At 36.6% G+C, this 24,379-nt stretch overlaps 1 protein-coding gene across 2 annotated transcripts; it reads right to left on the minus strand.

Annotated features, from left to right (window-relative positions):
* Positions 1 to 60: 60 nt before the first annotated feature.
* On the minus strand, positions 61 to 23,805 carry LOC128238933 (protein draper-like). Of its 2 annotated transcripts, XM_052955268.1 has the most exons (18): positions 23,669 to 23,805; positions 22,230 to 22,352; positions 16,281 to 16,412; positions 14,573 to 14,701; positions 13,043 to 13,177; positions 11,761 to 11,895; positions 11,108 to 11,236; positions 9,828 to 9,953; positions 9,433 to 9,561; positions 8,058 to 8,192; positions 7,681 to 7,815; positions 6,806 to 6,931; positions 3,232 to 3,357; positions 2,664 to 2,804; positions 2,416 to 2,430; positions 2,113 to 2,219; positions 1,530 to 1,796; positions 61 to 1,341 (listed from the first exon to the last, which is right to left on the minus strand). In XM_052955268.1, exons 1-18 carry the CDS (start codon positions 23,718 to 23,720, stop codon positions 718 to 720), a joined length of 2,766 nt encoding a protein of 921 aa, XP_052811228.1. In that variant the 5' UTR covers positions 23,721 to 23,805; the 3' UTR covers positions 61 to 717. The 2 variants fall into 2 exon arrangements, with proteins under 2 accessions (XP_052811228.1, XP_052811229.1); XM_052955269.1 differs by lacking the exons at positions 11,108 to 11,236; positions 11,761 to 11,895; positions 13,043 to 13,177.
* Between the last annotated feature and the right edge of the window lie 574 nt (positions 23,806 to 24,379).

A 24,379-nucleotide genomic window follows, 5' to 3' on the forward strand; every position in this document is an offset into this window, starting at 1 on the left:
GAAATATGAACAGTACCAAAGAAATGAACTAGGTTGATGTATTACAAGGGATGCGGAACAATCTGTTTATCATTTTATTAGTAAAAATGTAAAACAAAGTTTAACGAGATATGATAATGGGGTTAGCAATTTATGAGTATCACAGTAATGCAAAAGGATTAAATGTGAAAAGAAAACATATATAAATGGTGAAATCAATTCTATATTGAAAACATTAAGTGCATATAACATTGAGTAGTTAAAACCAGGTACTTTATTGAATACAGTTTTCTATTACATGTAAAATTTATCCTTATTACTATATAATAAATGCTCATCAATATCCTTTTCCATATGCAATTGCAAAGAAAAAAAAGCACGCATGCTTCTTTTGAAAGATTTTCAATAGGTTTAATGTTAAAAACAACAACTATAAAGCTTCAGATGCATACATTATTTCTCAAATAAACAGTTGAGAACAAATACAGCTACCTCATTGTGTCTATATTCAACGAAAGCGCTTACTTAAAATTAGCATTGCAAGTTACTGTATGACGTCATACATGTACATGTATGTTATTTCCTGGATATGAGCTAAATTCAGTTTCATCGATTTTAATATACACTCTGCATAAAACATACGCCAGAAATGCAAATGATAAATTGTATTGTACGGTCGGATGCTATTCTAGCGACGTGTATAACGTCTCGGGTGGTGTTGGTGTTGGTGTTGATCGATTAGTTTTGGTTTCCCATGTGCATTTGACCGTATGGAGCATAAACATTTGGTGTCAATCCTCTGAGATGCTCATAATCTGGGACATAGTGTGGTGTAATGTCTCTTGACTGCTGACGCCCAGGGGTATAGAAATATTGATTAAGACCCCCACCACTTACATAGTAAGGAGGCGCTCCATCCCTGTCAGTGTCCATTATCCCCACTCTTGCCTTCCCAAGCATTCTCCTCCTCTTTTGCCAGTGCTTTTCTTTAAACCTCTCCAACTCTTGTTCCTCAGTTATTTCATCCGAGTCGTCGGGCGTTCCTGCATCAGATACTTCGAAATCATCTGATTCGTATTTTTTGTTTTTCTTTTCGTTTGTTTGCTTAGATTTCAGAGTTAGAGCTGTGAGTAGTCGCATCTTTGCTCGCTGGAGTTTTCGCAACCTTCTTTGGTATTTTTCTTCCATTTCTTCAACAGTTTCTCCTCCTGCTTTATGTACATTCTTTCTTCCATGCCCTTTTGCTTTCCTGCTTGAATTTGGTGCAATGTTATACTTTTCCGGAGTTTTTTCCCAGGGTTTATAAGGCTGGTACTCGTTAAAATCTCCTCTCTGTTTTTGTTTGTAAAGACCTGCTTCCATCTAAAAGATCAACCGTTAGGTTAAGTGCGTTTTATATATTTATGAAAGTAAACTAAATACTCGGTGGCTTTAAATAACAGAGTCGTTAATGCAAGATCCTATTTTACACATATCATTTCTGAGAATTCAGCGTATCATTGATATACATAATTATACTGATATGTTATATACTTCAGCAGGTGTTTTACCTCTTCATTTTCAAGCAATCTCCTTCCACGGTACACATCTCGGGGACGCTGCGCAACAATCGGAGCATGGTTCACATGTGGAACAGTTGCACCTCCGTTTAGGGGCCGAATGGCGGGAAGTGGGGCTGGGGCATCCCTCCTTATGGCTGTTATATCCAACGGCTCCCTTGGTGTGGCATTAAGGGCCGACAGTTTAGGTTTTCTGTACGGAGTAGCATCAGTCTTGTCTAGCATATATTCCTCAGGAAGTGGTGCTTTTGCTTCTTCCTAAAAATACAAAATAACATGTACTGCAAAAATAAAAATAAATACTTTTCATGGATATGATAAAAACATTTGGTCTATGATTTTGCACGTGATAAAAATGTTATCATTCTCATTTTAGACATCCCAGTCCATTTACATTTCAACAAAGCTTTGCTTGATAATAAATAATCTTACTTGAAGTTTAAAATGCCCTTATTAATTTCAAATTCAGCTTTAGAAAATAAATTGACTCAGTAAATACAGATACGTATTTATAAGAAAAATGTATAAGAATTTGTAAGTTTTACTTTTAATATACAATAGTTATATAGATTACTTTGTATATAGCTTGTTGTGACTTGGAATATAGGCAGTAGATAAGTAGACCCAGGCCAATGACGGCAGCAATAGCTACTGCTCCGAGAACAATTCCAACGATCACGTCTGGAAGGAAGTTCGTAACTCATCAAATAACACACTTTGGAGATACTGCCATGAGTTTATTACAAATAAAATCTTAATTTAGACTGATTTTGTTAAACATGGTGATAAAAACCAGAGGAATAAAATAAATTTCTGAACATATATTTTGCAATGTTAGATGATCTATTAAATGAGACTATCAAATTTCAAAACTTACATGTTGGAATTCCATCTGTAAAAGTAAAAAAGATTTTTTAAAGCATTCAAGCAAACATCATGTTGACATAATACTTACTGTTTTTCTTCTAACAATTTAAATCGTAAATAATTCATATTGTTTTTAAACATTTATTACATTTCCTTGATTCATTCACAACTGTCCCATTTCATTAAGTTGATATAAAATCTAGTTTTAATAAACATTTAAGCAAAACTCAAAACAATCAAGCAAAACCAAAACCAAACCTTTTTCACAGACACCTCCGCTTTCTTTGTATCCGTCTGCGCAGGTGCAAATTTCTTCAGAACCACAGACGGCATTGACATCTATACATGCACTATTATTTACACAAGGATTTCCAAGGGAACCCCCAGACTGTGGTATATCTATTTAAATAGAAAACATACACCTTGAAGTACAAATGTCCTACACTTTGCTATTCAATCTGTAAATACATCATCAGCATAGTGAAGCAAATTTTTATTTGGACAATCCTGTTTTAATAGTAATTCAATGCAAACTAGTTGGAGTGGGAAAACTACGGGGACAATCCCAGCAACACAAACTGTAACGATGATTTTTGAGAAACACATAAGACATGATATTACATTTTTATTCAAATTATTATAATAAAAGATGTTAGCTCATTTATTTTTACTGGAAAAAATATTTCACAAGGGCACAAACGCTAGCAGCGAATTGTATGACATTGGTTTAACTCTTTGGTTTGGTCAAAGTTAGCCAAAATGATTATTGATTTGTCAATAACTAATATCAACCAATAAAAACATTAGGGATAATAGATTATAATACCTTTTTTACACTCTCCTAAGGCCAATGAGTAGCCACTCAAACAGACACATAAACCCGCAATTCCACACTCACTGTTGTTGGTCAAACAGTTTGATGCAACTGTGCAGGAAGACCCTATTGCTCCAACTGAAGCAAATATATTTTTTGTGATTTGTTTATGTCGATCTAAATAAATATAAACTACAATGTACATGTGAAGGCCTAGCAACAAATACATGCCGTGGTCTTTGTTGTTAATGCTTAAAAAATACGGCAATTAACCAAGATTCTGGCATTACATTGATATGATTTCAAGAAAGTGACCAAGATTCAGTCATAATCAAGGTTGATCATAAATTCGATCAAACAAATAACGATCACAAAAGTGACCCAAAACCAGCATCGGTCAAGAGTAATGGCAACAACACCATGAAGCCCCAAGAGAGATGATAAAACTCAGAGATTGTCAATATGTATGACGTCAACTTATACACAATGTTTATATCGTCTAAAACGTTACATGTATCCTAAATGGCCCGTGATGTCGAAAAGGATCTATCTTATATCTCAATTACTCCATCAAGTTTTGTCAAGTACCTTGGTGCTAAAATAGATCAGAGTCTGGCTGGTGAGTCCATAGCCAAGTCAGTTATTAGTAAGGCAAACTCCAGGTTGAAGTTCTTATACAGAAAAAGTAAATTCTTAAATATGCACACTAGAAAACTCTTGGTTATGTCCCTTATACAGTGCCACTATGACTATGCTTGTTCCTTTTGGTATCCAGGTCTTACCCAGTCACTTAAAAATAAACTCCAGACTACCCAAAATAAGATGATCAGGTTTGTTTTAAAGATGGATAACATGTCTCATGTTGGTCAAGAGCAATTTCTAAGTTTAGGTTGGCTACCCGTGTCAAAAAGGGTAGAGCAAATTATGCTTTGTCATGTCCATAAGATAAAGAATGGCCTTGCCCCTGAGTATCTTGGTGAACATTTTAAACCGCTAAGTGATGTGCACGGTTGCTGTACAAGGTCTAATAAGGTAGCTCAGCCAGTGTCTGATCATTTTGCGGATAGTTTTACCTTTGTTAACACTGGTCGTTTCTCCAAGCCTAAGGTTGGCAGTTTTGGGGCAAAGACATTCACAAATGATGGCATAAATTTGTGGAATAATCTTCCTCAAAATATAAGGAATATTTCAAAACCTAACCATTTCAAGTCTGCCATCAAACAGTACCTATTGCAGTCTTAAAGATCATTTTAAATTTTTATATTTAGCTATCATAATAATTTCATTTTTATTAGCATGTAGGGCTCTTATTCATACGTATTTCTTTATATCTTATCATATCTCATTGTGATATTAATAGAATAAATTTTTATTTTTAGCTATCATAATAATTTCATTTTTATTAGCATGTAGGGTTCTTATTCACACGTATTTCCTTATATCTTATCATATCTCATTGTGATATTAATATTGATTTACAGTATTGCCATTTTGAATGGCATTTTTTTATTCCATACATTATGATCTCAAGTCTTCTGTTACAATACATAGGCCATGAATGCAGTGTAATAGGCTATGAATGCAGAGTAATAATGTTAATGAGTTCTGTGATATAATTTATGCAATTAATTATCTGTGATATAAGATTATAACTTGTCTAGATTTATTATCCTTGTACTTAACAATTTTGCTAAACTACATGACTATTCCATGGTTACTGCCACCAATTTTTCAAGGACCACAATGGAAATAAGTGAAAATCATTTTTCTCTTTTTTGTGTCATCCTTGGTATTGTGTGTGCATTTCATGGTTTCTATTGTCTATGCATTGATAATGATATGCTATAATTTGTCTGCATTATGACGTGCCATGTAATGTTCATGTCTTTTTACCGAATAAACCTACTACTACTAATTGGTAGAAAGATATCAACCTTTGGGGAGAATCGTAATTAATGAAAGCTGACACCATATTTGAGATGTATTACTTTTGTTGTTGTTGTTGTTGTTGTTGTTTTACTGTCAAAACTTGTTTCCCAATGAGTGCTGGTTAGATTTGCTGGAATTTTGGTAAAAAAATATCAACATCAAAAGCTCATATTCAGGAAAAAACAGTATACAGTAAGTCATGGTTATTTAGGTCACAGTCACAATGGTTGTCCAAGAGGTGGAGGGGATGCATGTAATACCCTTGGTCATTCCCTGCACATTGGCATAACAGTTTTGACTGTACCTTAAATAACTATGAAAACAAATATAACTTGCTCAAAATATTATCTAAACAAAAAATGAAATAGCTGTTTTATTACCGGATCAAAATCATATTTGAAAGAAGTGTTAAAAGTCGTTGATGACATGCTGTCTTGAAATTAAATTTGGAAATTCCAATGATGTCTGAGCTGTTGACCGAGGAATTGTTCAATTCAAGACAAATTAATAGCTTTCATGTTAAACAGCAAACAATAAAAGGTTTGTATTTATAGAAAGAATTCTGTAATAATTATATACATTAAATTATGTGTTTAGATTTAATGGATAATAAGATGTTTGACAATTTATGTAAAAGTCACTGAATTTATTAAACACTAAATGTCTCAATCAACGTTGGCACACATTTTTAGTCGTGCAAGCAACAATCAAACTTTCATATACCGTTGTTGAAGTCAGAACAGACAAAAAGGGCCGAAAAAGGAACAGTTTAATACAGCATGTCAAGTTGATTATGAATCCTTTGGAAATACGTCAATACGCACATATTTCTGTTTGAGCTTCTGACCCATTGAAAAGTGCATTGTACTAGAAGGTGAGAAGCAGTCAACGTTGCTTGTAGTACAAACTTAAGTACCAGGACATGCTCAGTTATTAAAGCCTCTGACTCGTGCTAGCAGTCCTTTAAGATTTTTAGTGGCTGACCCATTCTTGCATACATTTTCAATTGTCCATATAATGGAAATGAAAGAACACTCGATGGAAGGATCAGAATAGACATCAAGGCCAATTAAATGCCGCGTGTCAACTGGAATATATATTTAGTAGTTCGACCTGTCTTGCGCATAAGTTTCCTCCAGGATGCAACCTTCACGCCGACATGTACTGACGGCTGATGAATACCTGTGCTGGAATCAGTTGCATACATCAAAGGGTGGACAATCACAGCATGAAATAATGCGTGTCAACTAGATGTTAACACTTTCAATTACCTTCAATACAATTAACACTTTCCTCGAGGAAGCCACTTGCACACTTGCATGTACCGGATGCTAAGGAACACAAGTGTGGGAGCCAGAACAAATAACCAAAACAGAGCAGGCCATCTAGAGAAGTATTTTAACTTCAGAGTATATTGTTTGTACATTTCATTGTATTGAACATCACACATACCCATCAATAAGTGGGTTTATAACTTTGAGAGTTATTCTTTGTATAAAAATATGTAAGAAATGCTATACAGTTTATAAAGCTATAAATGTAAATATGCAACAACCGACAATAAAAATGTATGTTATATTATTAATAATTATAATTTATACTCATCTCTAAGCATGCCATAACATTAAACACGCATTGAACGTTTCGTTTGCAATACCTTGTATACAGTTGCCAGAGTTCGGGGAGTATCCACTTCTGCAGACACATAGCCCAGATGAACCACACTCAGTGTTGGTTGTTGTACATTCCGATGACAGTGAGCACGCCCCGTCAAGAACGCCCACTGAATGAGTGATACCATTGATCTGAGTGACTAATTGTGTGTTTACCGCGGTTAAACCACACGCTGTACATTATTATTTCATGAAGAGTGTCCCACCCGAAACAATAACGGAATAGCCTCATAAGTTTAGTCAAACAAAATCACATTGTATTTGCAATTATTTGCTTAATACTTTCATAGAATTTTCTTCTCAACAGATGCAATTACAAACTTGTAAATAGTTTCTTTGACAATTTCGTTTATAGTGTTTAACCAGGAGTTTTACCATATTTGCGATTCTTCTAAAATATCTGGGTTGTTAACATTTAAATTCTCTCGAAACTTCATTAGGTATGGTCTTGAATAGAAAGTACGTCGTAAATATTTTATTCTAGAAAATTTGAAAAATGGACAAATAAAAAGGTAATGTTACCAACGTCATTTAAAGGACAATGAGTACATTATCGATTGACATGAGGTACAGAACTTTGACCCAAACAACCAACTTAAAAAGGAATTGGTGATTACTTGCATGGAAGTCTTTCTACGTTTACAAGAGCGCAACATAGCAGTTGCAGGCGAAAACTTGCCTAATGTCAGTGAAATTGTTAAATTCAATATAAATTCATCGTGCTTTTTGGACAACTTCTGCTATTTAGCCTTCTTTTGTATTATTCGAGTAGCCCTAAATAAGAAAATTTATATAAATCAATTTCTAAACGTATAAATTATTTAGATAAGCATTATATTGGTTTATACTTTTGTCTTACCAGCACGGCATTTCCCATCATAGGGTGTATAATCATTGTCACACGTGCATCGTTGAAGGGTGGAATGACATGTGGTGTGTGTCACGGTGCACGTAGGGCCTGTGGCGTCAAAACACGTGCCATTCAGTGTTCCATCTATACAAAATAATACAATTGCATGTAAACAACTGCTTATATATGTAAATGTGTTATTTTAAAAGCAGAAAAGGTGAGTTGGTAGGTTGAACAAATAATCAACTTCGAACTGCATAAAACATACATTGATCATTAGACGGTATGCTATGTACCTGTGTCCGGTCATCTATTTCAATATGTCGTCATACATATTACTTCCAGTGACTACTTTTAAAAATGGCCGTGATTTTATTACAAAGTACCTTGCCAACAAATATCAGAGGAGGAGAAGGCTGTATGGCCGTCCTTGCATACACACTGCTCCGCCGCCATGTCACATTTGGCCCCAGGATCACTGCACGGAGAAGTTGTGTTACAGGATCCCAAGTATAGTTGTGCTGGAATGGGAAGCTTTCAATGATATTAAATGTCAAACATGGCTGAAGAAATTGAGCATTACAGAGCTTCATTAATTACAAAATTAAGTACAATTCAATATTTTCCTAACAAGTTAAAAAGCGGAAAAACTTGGCATGTATCAGTTGAATTGGGATAATTATGACTGTTTTTAAGGAATTATCGCATTTGTCCGTGTGTTCATACTGTTCATACTGTATATCGGCATTCTGGCATGCTTGTGAAAACCACAGTCGCGCATGCGATCCATCCTTATATTTAAATTTTAGATAACTATTCATCGCAATTAAAATTAATAAAAAAGTGCGAATCTGTGTATTTATTTGGTTTAAAAACGTTGTCGACAACAAACGTTTGCATAAACAAGCCAACTGTTACGTCGTATTCTATAGGTTAAATGAGGTCGCTGTAATCCAATCAGAGCATGATATTTAAATAAACACTGACGTCACAAACTCTTCCGTGTTTTACAATATGAATCGCATTTTATTTCCTACAGGGAGTCTATGGTGAATATGTCAACTTCTCAGGTTAGTGCGCTATTCGAGTGTCCCCTTTGACAGTTTACAATGAAGACATTAATGACAGAGTTGTTTCAATACCAATCACCGAAGACATTAACTCTTTCAAGAGGGTCTCTCTACAAATATGCATACAATATAATAGCATAGTCTCACTCACAGGGTAACCATTATTAACTCATTACCACTTAACACCGAAGCGGTGATAATGGGAAGTTATGATCATATGTAAGTCACTAACAACTTCCGGAAGTAGCTCTATACTTCCTTTGTTAACGCTGTAAGGACAAGGAAGTGGTGTCTCTCTCATACGACTTCAAACATTTTACAATCTACTCTAGATATTAACTGTTTAGTGATGGTGGACATTTGGCTACGTATACACTGTTTCTGTGATCATTCAGGTATAATTTAATTTTGGAAATCGATTGCAGTTTTTGAAAGAGGCTGTATACTAGGGCGTCCTGTTTTATATGCATCGTCTTATTGTGACTGGCCATTTCTAGCCAATACCTACCTGAAGACTCTGATAAGATGAGGAATAATACAAGTTCAACAATCCAGCCTCTGGCAAACTGGAATGTTGTGGATGGTGTTAGAGTCAAAACAAACTATATAGGCCATGAAAGCCGTTCTTACTCAACCCCTATTGAAGGTCACGTGTCATCCAGCTTATAGAATGCTTAGCAGATAATCTTACTTTCAACACATTTTCCACTTTCCTCAAGGAAGCCAGTGGCACACTGGCATGTACCAGAAACTAAGGAACACTCGGTGTTGGAATCAGCACATGCCACGAAACCAGAACAGGCCCCATGGAGTGTGCCATCTAGAAATGTTCAAGTGTTCGAACTGATTAAGCGTATTTGATAAACTTTGGTGCAAGAAAACTGGATGTAGTGAATACTCAAATCATATTGCAAAGAAGTGTTTTTAACTTAAAAATAGTTTTTATTAAAAATCGATATTTATATAAACGATATGGAACAATTGTTATAAACGTATCATAATAATCACAAACACAGACACAATAAAAATGTACGCCATATCTATATGCATGGGTAAAACAAATATTGAACGTTTTGTTTACAATACCTTGTTTACAGTTGTCCGAGCTCTGGGAGTACCCACTTCTGCAGACACATAGCCCAGATGAACCACACTCAGTGTTGGTTGTTGTACATGCTGACGTCAGAGAGCACGCTCCGCCAAGGACGCCCACTAAATAAATGGTATTCGTAAAAAGAGTGACTTACTTTAGATTAACCGAACACTCGTGGCAGGATACGTAAGCCGCCCGAAACAATCACACAATAAAATTTTTAATTATTGCCTTTTTTATCATGAAATAAATTTGATTCCGATAATTTGCTTAATACTTTCATTTTATTACCTACTCATCATCAAAGCCATATAGTTCACCCCACGGATAACAAGTTTTAACCAATTTATCTTAGGTTGTCGAGGCATTGGAGGTCATCGTTTGACGACCTTTCCTATATTGTTGGTCAATATTTCTTCTAAAAATCATTGTAACGAAGTTTGTGTCAGTCAATTATACCTCGGTAATAATGCGTGTTATTAAAATGTGGCTGCTGACAATTGTAAGTTTTAAAAGGAACTTCAATGTTATCACAACGCATACTTTACTATACTTTAGTATACTGTTTTGCAATTAAAAGCAATTTTGAACATCTTCATCGTTCAGAATATACATATTAATGCGTGATCGTCAGATTAATTTACTTCTATCAAATTTTAACACGACTTTAAGGTCTGTGAGCCTTGATGCTACATTTCATTTGACACGTATGTTCTTTCCTAATTAATAATAGAGAAAGACGTTGATTTTTTATACCCTTTTTATGTAATTATGTCAGTGTGTGTATACCACGTCATAAATAGCGTTATAAATGCTACGTCGGAAGGCAATATTTTGATTTGAAAAAAAATCCTTTAAACAAAGATAACCATTTTAAATGAAATAAAGCGCAGTCTACGTCGCTCCCCGGAGCCCTGCCTTCGGCCTTTTACCGGAGTTTTTTCTTTAAACCTTTCGACAAACCTTTTCACAATACGGCCGTCTGACAGAGCACTGTCAAAACACGATTATGGAAACAGGTTCGTCGAAGTGTTTGATGAAACTAATGACTTTATCAAATGTCGGTAATAAAACAAATGCGGGGATCTATAAGCGGCATAGACTGCCGTATGTTTCATTTAAAATGGTGTTGTAAAAGAAAAGTCATCTTTGATTTAACTGTTCATTTTAAGCAAAATGTTGCCTATCGACGTAGCATATATGACGTAATTTATCACGTGGAATACACACACTGTATGTTGAAAAGACTAGATTACTGTTAGCACGTAATTACCCTGCAAGCAAAAGCCATTACGTTCATCAAACCCTGCCTCGCATTCGCATTGACTGGAAACATTGTCACAAGTAGTATTGGCGTCGATACAAGAAACTGTAGTAGAACATCTTCCATGTAATTCTCCATCTGAAGACAAATTAAGAAATGTTGATATGTGCTTTAATTGATTATAGGTGAATATAAAAAGCTGAGCAATATTTAATTTAGAATTCAAAGGTCTGAAAAGATAAGTGTTGACTACGTAAACAGTTGTGGCAACAAATAATATTTAATACCGTTTTTTGGAACGTCTTCTGCTATTTGCTTCTATAGCTCGTTTATCATCAAAGTTGCCTTAGAATACAACCTTCATTCTCAGCCAATAAAAATGCAGATAGGCAATTATTTAGTACTAGGTTTAATCATTAAGAATTTCAACTATCGCTGTTGTTAAACGGTCCGCCTTCTGCCACTCATTTGATAAACACTCCCTACGTCAGATTTTGAGTTGACAATGTGTCAACCAATGAAATAGTATTCTAAGACAGTAAGATGAGCTGGAGTAACATTTGAATGATTAAGAAGGGCTCGATCTCTACACTCACTCCGTCCATTCTTAATCATTAAAATATTAACCATTGCATTGTTTGTTATTTCTCTATTTGTCTTACCAGCATAACATTCTCCATCGTAAGAATTATAGTCCGTGTCACACGTGCATCGTTGGAGCGTGGAATGACACGTGGTGTGTGTCACGTTGCACATGGGACCTGTGACGTCGGAGCACGTGCCATTCAGTGTTCCATCTTACATTTTAGAAAATAAAATTAGTCCATGAAAACAATTGCTTGTTTCAGACAATTCATGTACATTTGTCAGGTTTAAGAATAATGATGTGAGTAAGGAGGATGAAAAGGATGAAAACATGCCCTGATTATGATTTTGCTGTAATTAAATAATGGAAACTAAAGCGATAAATTTTAAATGTATTTATGCCAACAGACTATTGATGGGAGACACATCGTCACAGGACATTATACTAAAATACATAGACATGGTTGTCCGGCTAGCGCAGTGGTTAGCGCACTCGCTTCTATGTGACCCGGGTTCGATTCCCGGCCTGGGCGCATGTGAATTCGGGTTTGATTCAACAAGTCGGACAAGGGGGTTTCTTCCGGGTACTCCGGTTTTCCCCACAACACAAGACCACACTCTGTCGTAACATAGAGCCAACGATTAATATAATGTTGTAATTACTTGTTTCCTAATAGTTGTAAAATAAATAAGTTTTAACTAAATAAATGTTTTTATGACTCTTCTCTCGAGGGCGACAAAATCCTGGAGTATCATGGATATGTGAATTATTTACCCTACACATACGTAGGACATGTAACACAATTATATCAATGCATATTACTATGTATCCTATTTAAGTTTCTCAATACAAGGGAGTTAAGGTAAATTCATACGACATATCAGACGATTCAAGTAATATTGTTACCATAAGAGAACTTTTCGCCATTAACTTGGACAGACAAAACGACTTTTTCTTTCATTAATTGAGACATTTACAGGAAATACCTTAAATATTACCAATACTTAAGCAGGAAATCGATTCGCACAAGCAAATTTTAGAGATCTTAAGAAATATACCAAGGTACAAAATATCAACCTTTCGGGAATTTCCGTGTTTTAAGGCAACATATTTCGGAATTAAAAACTTCGATTCTAGGTATACAGTTTTTAACATTATATTAACTATATCTAGCCATTAGAATTAAAAATTATTCCTGATGAACATATATTGTCAGCAAATAATTCACTTAAATGGCATGGATCCTTAGACGCTATGCTTTGTACCTCTGTCTGGTTGTGTACTTTAAAGTCGTCTTACATATCACTTCCGGTGTTTATTTTTCAAAACAAGCCTAGCACGATCCGGTTGTAGAGTACCTTGCCAACAAATATCAGAGGAGGAGAAGGCTGTATAACCATCCTTGCATACACACTGCTCCGCAGCCATGTCACATTGGGCCCCGGGATCACTGCACTGGGAAGTTGTGTTACACGATCCCATGTATAGTTGTGCTGGAATGGTTAGTTCTTAATCATAATATACATTATGAGATGAACGATGTAAGGTCATTTCTACATGCACAATTTCCACCGCCATGTAACATTGGGCCCCGGGAACATTGCACGGGGAAGTTGTCTCACACGATACCTAGTATAGTTGATTTGAAGTGGAGGCCCGATTAGTTATATATCATAATATACATTACGAGTAGAGTTCCGCCGCCATATTACATTGGGCCCAATGACCGTTGAACAATGATCCTGGATTAAGGGATTTAATGTACATTAGTGCTTTCATAGAAAAACATAGATACTACCATATTACAGTTCATCACATGAAACAGGTGTTACCAGTGGCGTTTCAGGGTACTACGTTTAGAGGGAGCGTAAATGAGGGGCGTACCTTCTGGCATGCGCCTTGGACGATTTTAAAGGGGAGGGGGAGCCCACCTCTGCATCTGTTTGTTGCTACAGGGCCACATTATATAGAAGGATGTAACCATTTTTTTAAATTTAGCAAAAAATGTAGACTTTTGCCATTAATCCCTTTCCTAGCGAGTTGTTAATCAGAAAATCTGATATATAACAGTTTGAATTAATTTTGACAACTGTCCATACAGGGAAATAAACGTCATTATAATATGAGTCGTGTCGCTCGATTTTGGGCCTTCGAACATGCATATGCTTGTATTGTTATATAGGGTATTTCAATTACTTGACACTTCAGGTAATACTAAAAATGACATGATGATATCTCTAAAATTGCGTAAGATACGTGTTTACAAGAAAAACTATGCATTGTGCATTCTGAATACTTCATTTGACGTCACAAATATGACGTCATTACCAAAGAACATTATTGAAATGACACGCGTTTTTCACGTATTTCAACTAGCTTTTAAATATACTTGTTCACTTTACACAGAATTTTATTGGAACATAACTAAACATGTTGGAAAAATATTTTTTCGTATTTTAAAACAATCGGTCCGTTTAAACAGACGCTTTGAATGCAGTCAAAACAAGTCGGAACAATATCTGTTTCTGCTATGGAAACGCGAGTAATGGTCATAAGTCGTTGAGAAAATGATACGCCAATGACAATCCTTTAATAGAAGGAAGTTTGGAAGGAAAAAAAAACTTTGAAAATTGATTACTTTTGGCCTTTGATATTCATTATTTTCTCCATTCGTAACAATTAAATCCGAGAGCCCAAAATCGCACGATGCATCCCAATTATGTCAAATGATCATTTTAGTAAATGCTAACAGTTTTTCAATTGTAATTTGTCTCAAGCACGCACGCGTCATCATAGTCTGACTTATAGCTTATAGAATATCATGTGTTACAATTTATACTTATAACGTATAAAATGATAATTTAACGGATTATTCAGTCAATAATGACCTTGCACGCATGCGCCGGTGTCTTCCTTATATCCGGTGGTACATTCGCAACTTCCGGAAGCCGCTACACACTCAGTATTGGCGTCTGTACATGACACTGAAGAGGAGCAGCCTCCATGCAGCGATCCGTCTGGAACATGCGTAAGAGCAACTGGTATATGTGGATTTAAGCGTGAGGTTGAAATTAAAAAAAAAACGGTGAACTCCTTCTTCGCTGACCTTTCTGAGGCGGTAACTCCAACATGAGTAAGGGCTTTTTTGTTGGTAATAAACTAATTTTGGTATCACATGTATACATCGGTTTCACATACCGTGTATTTGTTGTCACAGTTTTAATTAAAATTAAAAGCAGTTTTATTGTTTGTTTTACGAAATCCGAAACTGGTTTGACGTAACTCGTAACACAACAATAGACTGAACGTGTACCAAGCCATGCGTTTATTACTGCACAATAACCATGCAAAAGGGTAAATTATACAATTCAACAAACCCTCTCGTAGCTACCACATTCCAGTATGTATGTGTATACCACATGATCAATTGCGTCATAAATGATACGTCGGAAGGCAATATTTTGCTTCGAATGAATACTTTATTCTTCACCAATTTAAGTGAAACATAGTGCAGTCTACGCCGCTTATGGGGCCCCGCCTTCGGTCTTTGACCAGAGTTTTATTGACAGTTTAGTTTCTTAAAACACTTCGACAAATATTTTCACAATACGGCCGTCTGACGGAGCACTGTCAAAACATTATTATGGAAACAGGTTTGTCGAAGTTTTTTTTGTGAAATAAATCACCTTTTCAAACTTCGGTAATACAACAAAGGCGGGGCTCTTTAAGCGGCATAGACTGCCCATTGTTTTATTTAAAATGGTGTTGTAAAATAAAAGTTATTTTTTATTTAAGTCTTATAAAATACGATTTAGAATACAATCAACAGTTTCAGCCAATAACATTACAGATAGACAGTCATTAAATAGTAGACTTAATCATTTATTTACGATTTTCAACTTTCGCGCGTGTTAAAAAGTCCGCCTACTGCCAATCATTCGATACACACTCCCTGTGTCAGATTTTGCGTTGACAATGTATCAGCCAATAAGGTTGTATTCTAAGTCAGTTAGATGACATGAGTGAATTCTTAATGATAAAGAAGGACTCGCTACGCTCACTCCGCCCATTCTTAATAATTAAGATATCACTTCATGTCATCTAACTATTACATTATTAATTAATGAGTGTTTGAATGCGGTAGGAATTATTCCTGCAAAATAAACAAATGAAATGTTATTAACATAAAGTAGGAATAAAATATTATTGCTTTAGACCTTGACTTTCATTTTAATAAAATAATTATTTAGTTTATAAATCTAATAAAGTCTTTTCTGTTCTGATTAAAAATGTTTGCAAGTATATGAAAGGAGCATTTGTTACACGCTACTCACTTATAAATAATACAACATAGTTTTAATAACTTCTTTTTAATTTCCCTCACTGCCAATGTTAACATAACAATCAATCCAAATTCAAATGAACTATTTTTCCCTTCAATATATTCTATTATATTATATATTTAAGTTAAGATACGTGACATGTTCATATATAACTATATGTATTAATTATGACGATATAAACTTAAATAAGTCGAATAAACTTTTCTGTTCTGTTCTGTTCTGTTCTATAATCGGCCCACAGTTCTTTTCCTACCTGTGTAACATGAACCCTGATATGCGGTGTACCCGGAGCTACATATACATTTCTTGGTGGTCTTGGTGTCACACTCCGTGTTGGCCTCAACACAATTGATCTTGGTTGAACACGTGCCATGAAGATCTCCATCTGAACAGAATTGTTCAAAATGGTTTATTACTTGACATTATCTTGTCATTTAAACGACAATCCATTTTTGTTGTTATTATTAGTGTTTGAAAACCTGGCTGTATTTGCTATCGATAATCGAATCGAATCGGACCAAGCATATCGATTTACTATCGGACAATAATCGAAAGTTCATAATCTCAGTAAGGAATACATTCTTTATATATAGTATCATCATGAATATTTGAATGGTTAAACCTGGAATCAGTACGTGTGATGATATAGTCATGCTTTTTGCAACAGTAAGTAAATTTCCATAACCTTTTACTGTCTTTAATAACTTAACGAAAAAACATAAAAACACAACACTTGCACATCAAATGCAAAATGGTGCACACCGCATCAAGTAAAGTATCTTCGCATTTTATCCATGGAAAGCATATTAAATATATGTGAACCATCTTAACATTCAAAAATCTGTTATATTTAACATTCCATAAGAATATCTTAAATTCATAAAACTTTGCGCCCAGGCCTCCCTGGTTCATTGTTTGTGGTATAAAACATCCTGGATTCATTGAATATAAACATTGTTTTCAATATGTTAGAACGATGATATTTGAAACGACCTTGTGCAACGAATGAAGAGCAATTGCTTGTTTACGATGTCGCTTCTTACCGATTCATTCTGTACATTTCTAGAACCCATGTTCATCCCAAATATTATATATCTATGGCACACTAAAATTACAATTAAAATGCGTCGATTGTTTATCCTAATCGTTGTAAGTGTACTATAACATGTATAAAAGGAGTAATTTTGATAAGAACCTCAAAACTCCCTGCTAACAGAAGAAATGTCATTACATGTTTGCGGTTATATAATTAGGGAGACACTGTTAATCTTTAATTGAACTAATGTTTACTTATCTTGTGACGAACTAAATTTAAGACGTTAAATTGTTGACCGTCTAAACTCTAATCTGACATGCTTGATTTTGTCCATATTCAAAGTGTCTTTTACCCTTCGTCTGGCGTTATTAGTTAGTCATTAGAGTATGTATGAAATGTTATATATACATGAGATGTTCTTCCACGCGCCTCTACCTATATAATCTTCCTCGCTATTGTAGGTGAAACACGGCCTCCTCGCTATTGTAGGTGAAACACGGCTTCCTCGCTATAGAAGGTGAAACACGGCTTCCTCGCTATAGAAGGTGAAACACGGCCTCCTCGCTAAAGAAGGTAAAACACGGCTTCCTCGCTATAGAAGGTGAAACACGGCTTCCTCGCTATAGAAGGTGAAACAAGGCTTCCTCGCTATTGTAGGTGAATCACGGCCTCCTTGCTATCGTAGGTGAATCACGGCTTCCTCGCTATAGATGGTGAATCACGGCTTCCTCGCTAAAGAAGGTGAAACACGGCTTCCTCGCTAAAGAAGGTGAAACACGGCTTCCTCGCTAAAGAAGGTAAAACACGGCTTCCTCGCTATAGAAGGTGAAACAAGGCTTCCTCGCTAAAGAAGGTAAAACACGGCTTCCTCGCTAAAGAAGGTGAAACACGGCCTCCTCGCTAAAGAAGGTAAAACACGGCTTCCTCGCTATAGATGGTGAAACACGGCTTCCTCGCTAAAGAAGGTAAAACACGGCTTCCTCGCTAAAGAAGGTAAAACACGGCTTCCTCGCTATAGAAGGTGAAACAAGGCTTCCTCGCTAAAGAAGGTAAAACACGGCTTCCTCGCTAAAGAAGGTGAAACACGGCTTCCTCGCTAAAGAAGGTAAAACACGGCTTCCTCGCTATAGATGGTGAAACACGGCTTCCTCGCTAAAAAAGGTAAAACACGGCTTCCTCGCTATAGAAGGTGAAACACGGCTTCCTCGCTAAAGAAGGTAAAACACGGCTTCCTCGCTATAGAAGGTGAAACAAGGCTTCCTCGCTATAGATGGTGAAACACGGCTTCCTCGCTAAGGTAGGTGAAACACGGCTTCCTCGCTATAGATGGTGAATCACGGCTTCCTCGCTAAAGAAGGTAAAACACGGCTTCCTCGCTATAGAAGGTGAAACACGGCTTCCTCGCTAAAGAAGGTAAAACACGGCTTCCTCGCTATAGAAGGTGAAACAAGGCTTCCTCTCTATAGAAGGTGAAACACGGCTTCCTCGCTATAGATGGTGAATCACGGCTTCCTCGCTATAGAAGGTGAAACACGGCTTCCTCGCTATAAAAGGTGAAACACGGCCTTCTCGCTATTGTAGGTGAATCACGGCCTCCTTGCTATCGTAGGTGAATCACGGCTTCCTCGCTATTGTATGTGAATCACGGCTTCCTCGCTATTGTAGGTGAATCACGGCTTCCTCGCTATCGTAGGTGAATCACGGCTTCCTCGCTATCGTGGGTTAATCACGGCTTCCTCGTTTTTGTAGGTGAATCAAGGCTTCCGCGTTATCGTTGGTGTATCACGGCTTCCTCGCTATCGTTGGTAAATCACCGTTTCCGCGTTATCGTTGGTAAATCACGGCTTCCGCGTTACTTCCGCTTTATCGTTGGTGTATCACGACTTCCGCGTTATCGTTGGTGTATCACGGCTTCCGCGTTATCGTTAGTGTATCACGGCTTCCACGTTATCTTTGATATATCACGGCTTCCGCGTTATCGTTGGTAAATCACGGCTTCCGCGTTATCGTTGGTGTATCACGGCTTCCGCGTTACATTGGTGTATCACGGCTTCCGCGTTATCGTTGGTGTATCACGGCTTCCGCGTTATCGTTGGTGTATCACGGCTTCCGCGTTATCGTTGGTGTATCACGGCTTCCGCGTTATTGTAGGTGAATCGCGACTTACGCGTAATTATAGGTGAATCACGGTTTCATCGCTAAAAAAGGACCCTTCTTCTTCGTGTTATATTACACATACATGATAAGGAAAAACAATCGACGCCCTTTCATCGTTATTAAAATGTGCGATTTATATAATTGACGAGATATTTTAATATGGCCATCCTTTTCCTCTAAAACAAGCCTCATCGTAAATTAGCAATTGCTCTTCATTTGGTGCACAAGGTTGTTTCTAAAAATTATCGTTTTAACATAAAGAAAACAATGGTTATACTCACCGAATCGAGGACGTTTTTCACCCTGGGCAAACAATGAACCAGGAAACCTGGACGCACCTGACATAACCTTGTAATTACAAACAATACCAGGTTTCTATCAAAGCGCGGGGCGCTGAAAGACTATCTGCGGGCAAATATGTGAGAACTTCAGCAATAATTCCATTCAAGATGCACAGCTTATCACTTAAGGCGACGTATCCCTATGTATTTAAAGTCACAACCAGAGGCGTAGCCAGACTTTACCGAATGTTACGCACTAAAGGGGGAGGGTGTGGGATGGGGAATATACCTGTAGCCGGTTGGGGGTTCGGGGGGTCTACCCAGTGGAAAACAATGGAAAACGGAACGAACATGTTGAGCTCTGAGGTGTAATTGGAAGGAATAATAGGTTCGAGGCCGCCGAATTTGTAGTTACCAAGTGATTGATTTCTGCTCAGAAAGCTATCTATCACAGGGAAGCAACGTTTACTTTGGCTGTTCTTCATTTTATTCTGATATCAATTTTTAGCTTAGCCCTTGACCTTTCATTTTTTCAAATAAATGTTACGCACATGCGTAAGTGCGTAACGCTGGTTACGCCCCGGACAATGCATGCCCCTTTTAATCGCTTCTAAAGATTTTCAGTGCTTTGATTATATATCATACGTTATGCAAGTTTTATGAACATACACGTTTTAATTGTTTAATGAAAATGATTTTATTTTTACGAATAACTTTAGCAATAATTCCTATCAAAATGCAGAGCTTATCAGAGGGTCGTTTTCTCTCGGTGAGGGCAAACATGTGGTCAGTTAATGTATTTTTAGAAAATCAGTCAGTTAATGTAGTTGAAACTATTTCTAGATTATCGGAAATTGTCTGTTCTAAGAATGGGAATATGATTGTGCCTTTTCAAGTATTATTGATAAATAAATGTTGTTGTTTTTATGTTTTATTTAAGTATCTGTATAGAAATAATACTAGAGCTGTTATGAATGCTTCGCACTCTTTAGTTGTGTGTTTTACAGGTTAAATCCGAACTACTTTGCTTCATCAGGGCAAGTGGGTTAGAATAAATTGAAAGGCTAATGTCCAAAACTATGCCAAGAATACACCGGAACGAAGCTTTTACGCAAAATATGTAAACATCTTATTAGAAAAGTATACGCCTAAAAATCATAGAATAAATAGTATTTTGTTATTGTATAGCAGGCAAATCATAGTATTTGAAGCATTAGCAACGCGAAACCTGGGATACAACTATTTTGATTTTAGACAATCATTTTTATTTCTTAATTCATAAACGTTATATCAAAAATACGCCCTTACAAATAAGCGTGCTTCATGGTCACACCAGGTTATAACAAACCCTGCAGGCGATGGTACACTTGCGGTCGGTAATAATTTCTAAAACATCTTGGGCTGAACTCAGAGTGAATATCAGTATGTTACCTTCCTACCAGAGCATCTATTATTGTGACCCACACTAATCTAATAAATATAACGATCTATAAATAGTTATATTCTGCTAAAAATAAAATGCCGGAATACAGAAATACAGCGCGGAAATAGCCGAACAAGCAAGAACTCATACTCGGATAACCTATTTTGATGGTTTCGACGTCATTCTGCTACTAAACATAGAGCGCATTGAGACAAAAAAATTGGGTTAAAACGACATAAATAGAAGTAGTTCTTTGGAGTTTGCGGTCTTAAGACTACCTGCGCGCATGCGCAGATATTCTAAAAACTGAATACATCGAGCCAGGATTCCCGGTATTTGCAGGTAAGAACGGACCCACTACACCATAGAGACAGGTTATTGAACAAGGTTTAAGAAATTTAAAACAATTTGTAATTTAAGGAGTGTTTGTAAGTTTTAAAGCAAAAGTGTTTACGTTCAACACATATGTGTAATGCACCAGTCAATTGTAACCACGGCCCCCCGCAACCCAGGGACCCTACGTTACGCCCAATCCCCGCTATAATTTTGCGAAGACAAAACCACCGCATTCGCCCGGCACTGCGGGGCCACCTGGCAGGTAAAAACACGTCCCATTTCCCCGGCTATCCCCGGTATACCAACGGACCTGGGGATGGGGCGTGGTTACAATTGACTGGTGCATAAGAGAGTGGCCTCCCTCGTTAAAATGAACTCAACGAAAATTTACCTGAAATAAAAATAGATTTACTCGTTTGTTTTACCACAAAACAAATATACGTAGTTACCGGAAGTAAAAATAGCGACATCGTTTGTGGACAACCACTATCGATTGTCGCCGACATAGCATAATGATTCAGATGATGATGATGATGGAATTGTTGTTGTTGGTGGTGGTGGCGGTGGTGGTGGTGGTGGTGGTGCTGCTGCTGCAGCTAAGAATGATGATGACGATGATGATGATTATGATGATGCTGCTGATGATGATGATGATGCTGATGATGATGATGATGATGCTGATGATGATTATGCTGCTGCTGCTGATGATGATGATAATGCTGCAGCTGCTGCTGCTGCTGCTGCTGCTGCTGCTGCTGCTGCTGCTGCTGCTGCTGATGATGATGATGATGATGATGATGATGCTGATGATGATGATGATGATGATGATGATGATGATGCCTAGTGAAAATGGCTCATGTTACTTCACTTGCGTGTTTGTTTTCCATACAAACAGGTCTTTAAGCTGGACAATTATTTTAATTATATCTCGACTAACCATTAATACATGTAAAAGCTCCACAAACTCACCGGCATGGCATGCGCCCTCGAAGGCAGTGTACCCCTTTGAACATTCACATAGTCCCAGCAAGTTACAGGAAGCAGCAGGATCACTGCACGGCACACTCGTGCTACACGGTCCTAACGATTGGCCTGTCAATTAAACAGGAAGTGTTAAAATTTATGCATTCATTTTATACAAGAAACTAGCGCTAAACTAAACTGACAATCAAAAAAATGAGCTGATGTCACATCGTAGTTTAATTGTTTATCTAGACCAAGCATTTGCGAAGAAATAGTAGTATATATCCATCACACGCGCTGTGAAAAGTGTTGTGCACTACGTAATAGTTAGATGACACGAAGTTAATTTTTAATAATTAAGAATGGGCGGAGTGATCGTAGCGAACGAATCCTTCTTAATTAATAAAAATCACTTCATGTCATCTAACTGACTTAAAATACAACCTCATTGGCTGATACATTTTTAACGCAAAATCTGACGCAGGGAGTGTGTATCGGATGATTGGCAGTGGCAGTAGGCGGACTTTTGAACACGCGCGAAAGTTGAAATTCTTAATGATTAAATCTAGAAAGTACAGGTTAGAGTTTTTTTTAAAGTAATTTCTTCGTGAATAAGTGAATTAAGGAAGGGGAGCGCAGCGAAGCGACCGTGGTTTTCTTATTCACGAAGCAATTATTTAATAAATTCTAACTGACTTAGTGATAGCCCCTCCCAAATTGCATCAGCTTTAAAATTCATCCGTGCGCCTGTCAACAAGACCTGTCAATCATTACAAGATATTGCGACGTCATTTAATTCAGCGTTGATACTGAACTCGCGCATTTGTATAATTATGCAAACAGACGTGACTAAATGCGCATGCGCAGTTATAGCAATATACTTATTCATGAAGAGTTCTCTTCAGCAATAAGTAACGATTCTTCGCAAATAAAAAACTGAACATTTTAAAAATCTAGCGCTCCTGATTGGCTGAAAATGTAGGGCAAACACTAAAAAGTTAAAGACGTCGCATAAGAAATCATCAAGCGCATCATGTAGCTATTATCCAATCAAAATGCGTTAAAAAATTTGCATAAGCATTGCCTATACAATTTTGAACTCCATGGAAATACTCTAGAGCTCAGGTGCAATTAACGCCATCAAAACGTCAGCGTTATTAGAAAACGTATAACAATAAAACGGCGCTAACAATGTGATATAACTGACTGACGTCGGCGGAGAAAGGAACGCGTTTTTGCCAAGCATTTAAATGTGGTCGTGACTTTTATTAAGCTGTGTTTGAATCTCAATTCCGCATAACCTTAATGTTTGCGACAGAAAAACCGTGTGAAAAAACGGTGAAACCGTCGAAACCCTTGAAACCAAAACTGAAACAATATCGCCCTAGTACCACACTATTAAAACTGGTTTTTATATAGTTTTACTTTAAAATCACAACCCTTACCTTGCATAACGTGTAAAAGCGTGGCCGAAATGAAGCAAAGTACAAGTCCCATGCTAAATAAATAGATTTATGCATAAAATAAGATTAATTATAAATATATTAAACATTCGGCATTGTAAACATGTAAATCCAAACTCTTCACAATGCGTTAACAACGAGTTGCTAGCCGTCTTGGTATCTGTGATTTCAACGGTGCATTTTTAAATAATAATGATCTCAAAGAGGTCATTCAGACTTAACAAAGGGCTTGCTTTCAATTCAAAACTACATAATTACAGCTCTTAAAGAAATCGATCTGCCTACGAAAGGCTACAAACGACCCGATATCTGATATCTGAATATCAAACTTCAGTATTATCATTCTGCTAGATTGGCTCTTTATTCACTAAATCGTGTAAAGGAACGAACTTATTATTGTCATCAATGGTTGGCATTTAATACCCTGTGAGATTTTAATTACTCCTAAATGAAGCGACCGAAGAATGAACTGTTTTGGATCATTTATTGCGTAAGTTACTGCCTGCAATCATTTTCGATTGCTTAGACAATGACATCTTAATGTTTAAGAATAATAATGCTGATCTTTTATTAAGAAAAACAATTTTAATTTGTGCAGTTCTGCGACTTTAATAACAGTTTAGCTTTTCCGTAACCAGTTTCAAATAATTGCAAAATGATTGTTTTAAACAAAATTTGAAACCAACTTTAATG

Source organism: Mya arenaria, chromosome 6 (assembly GCF_026914265.1).
Source record: "Mya arenaria isolate MELC-2E11 chromosome 6, ASM2691426v1".
Lineage (NCBI taxonomy): Eukaryota > Metazoa > Mollusca > Bivalvia > Myida > Myidae > Mya > Mya arenaria.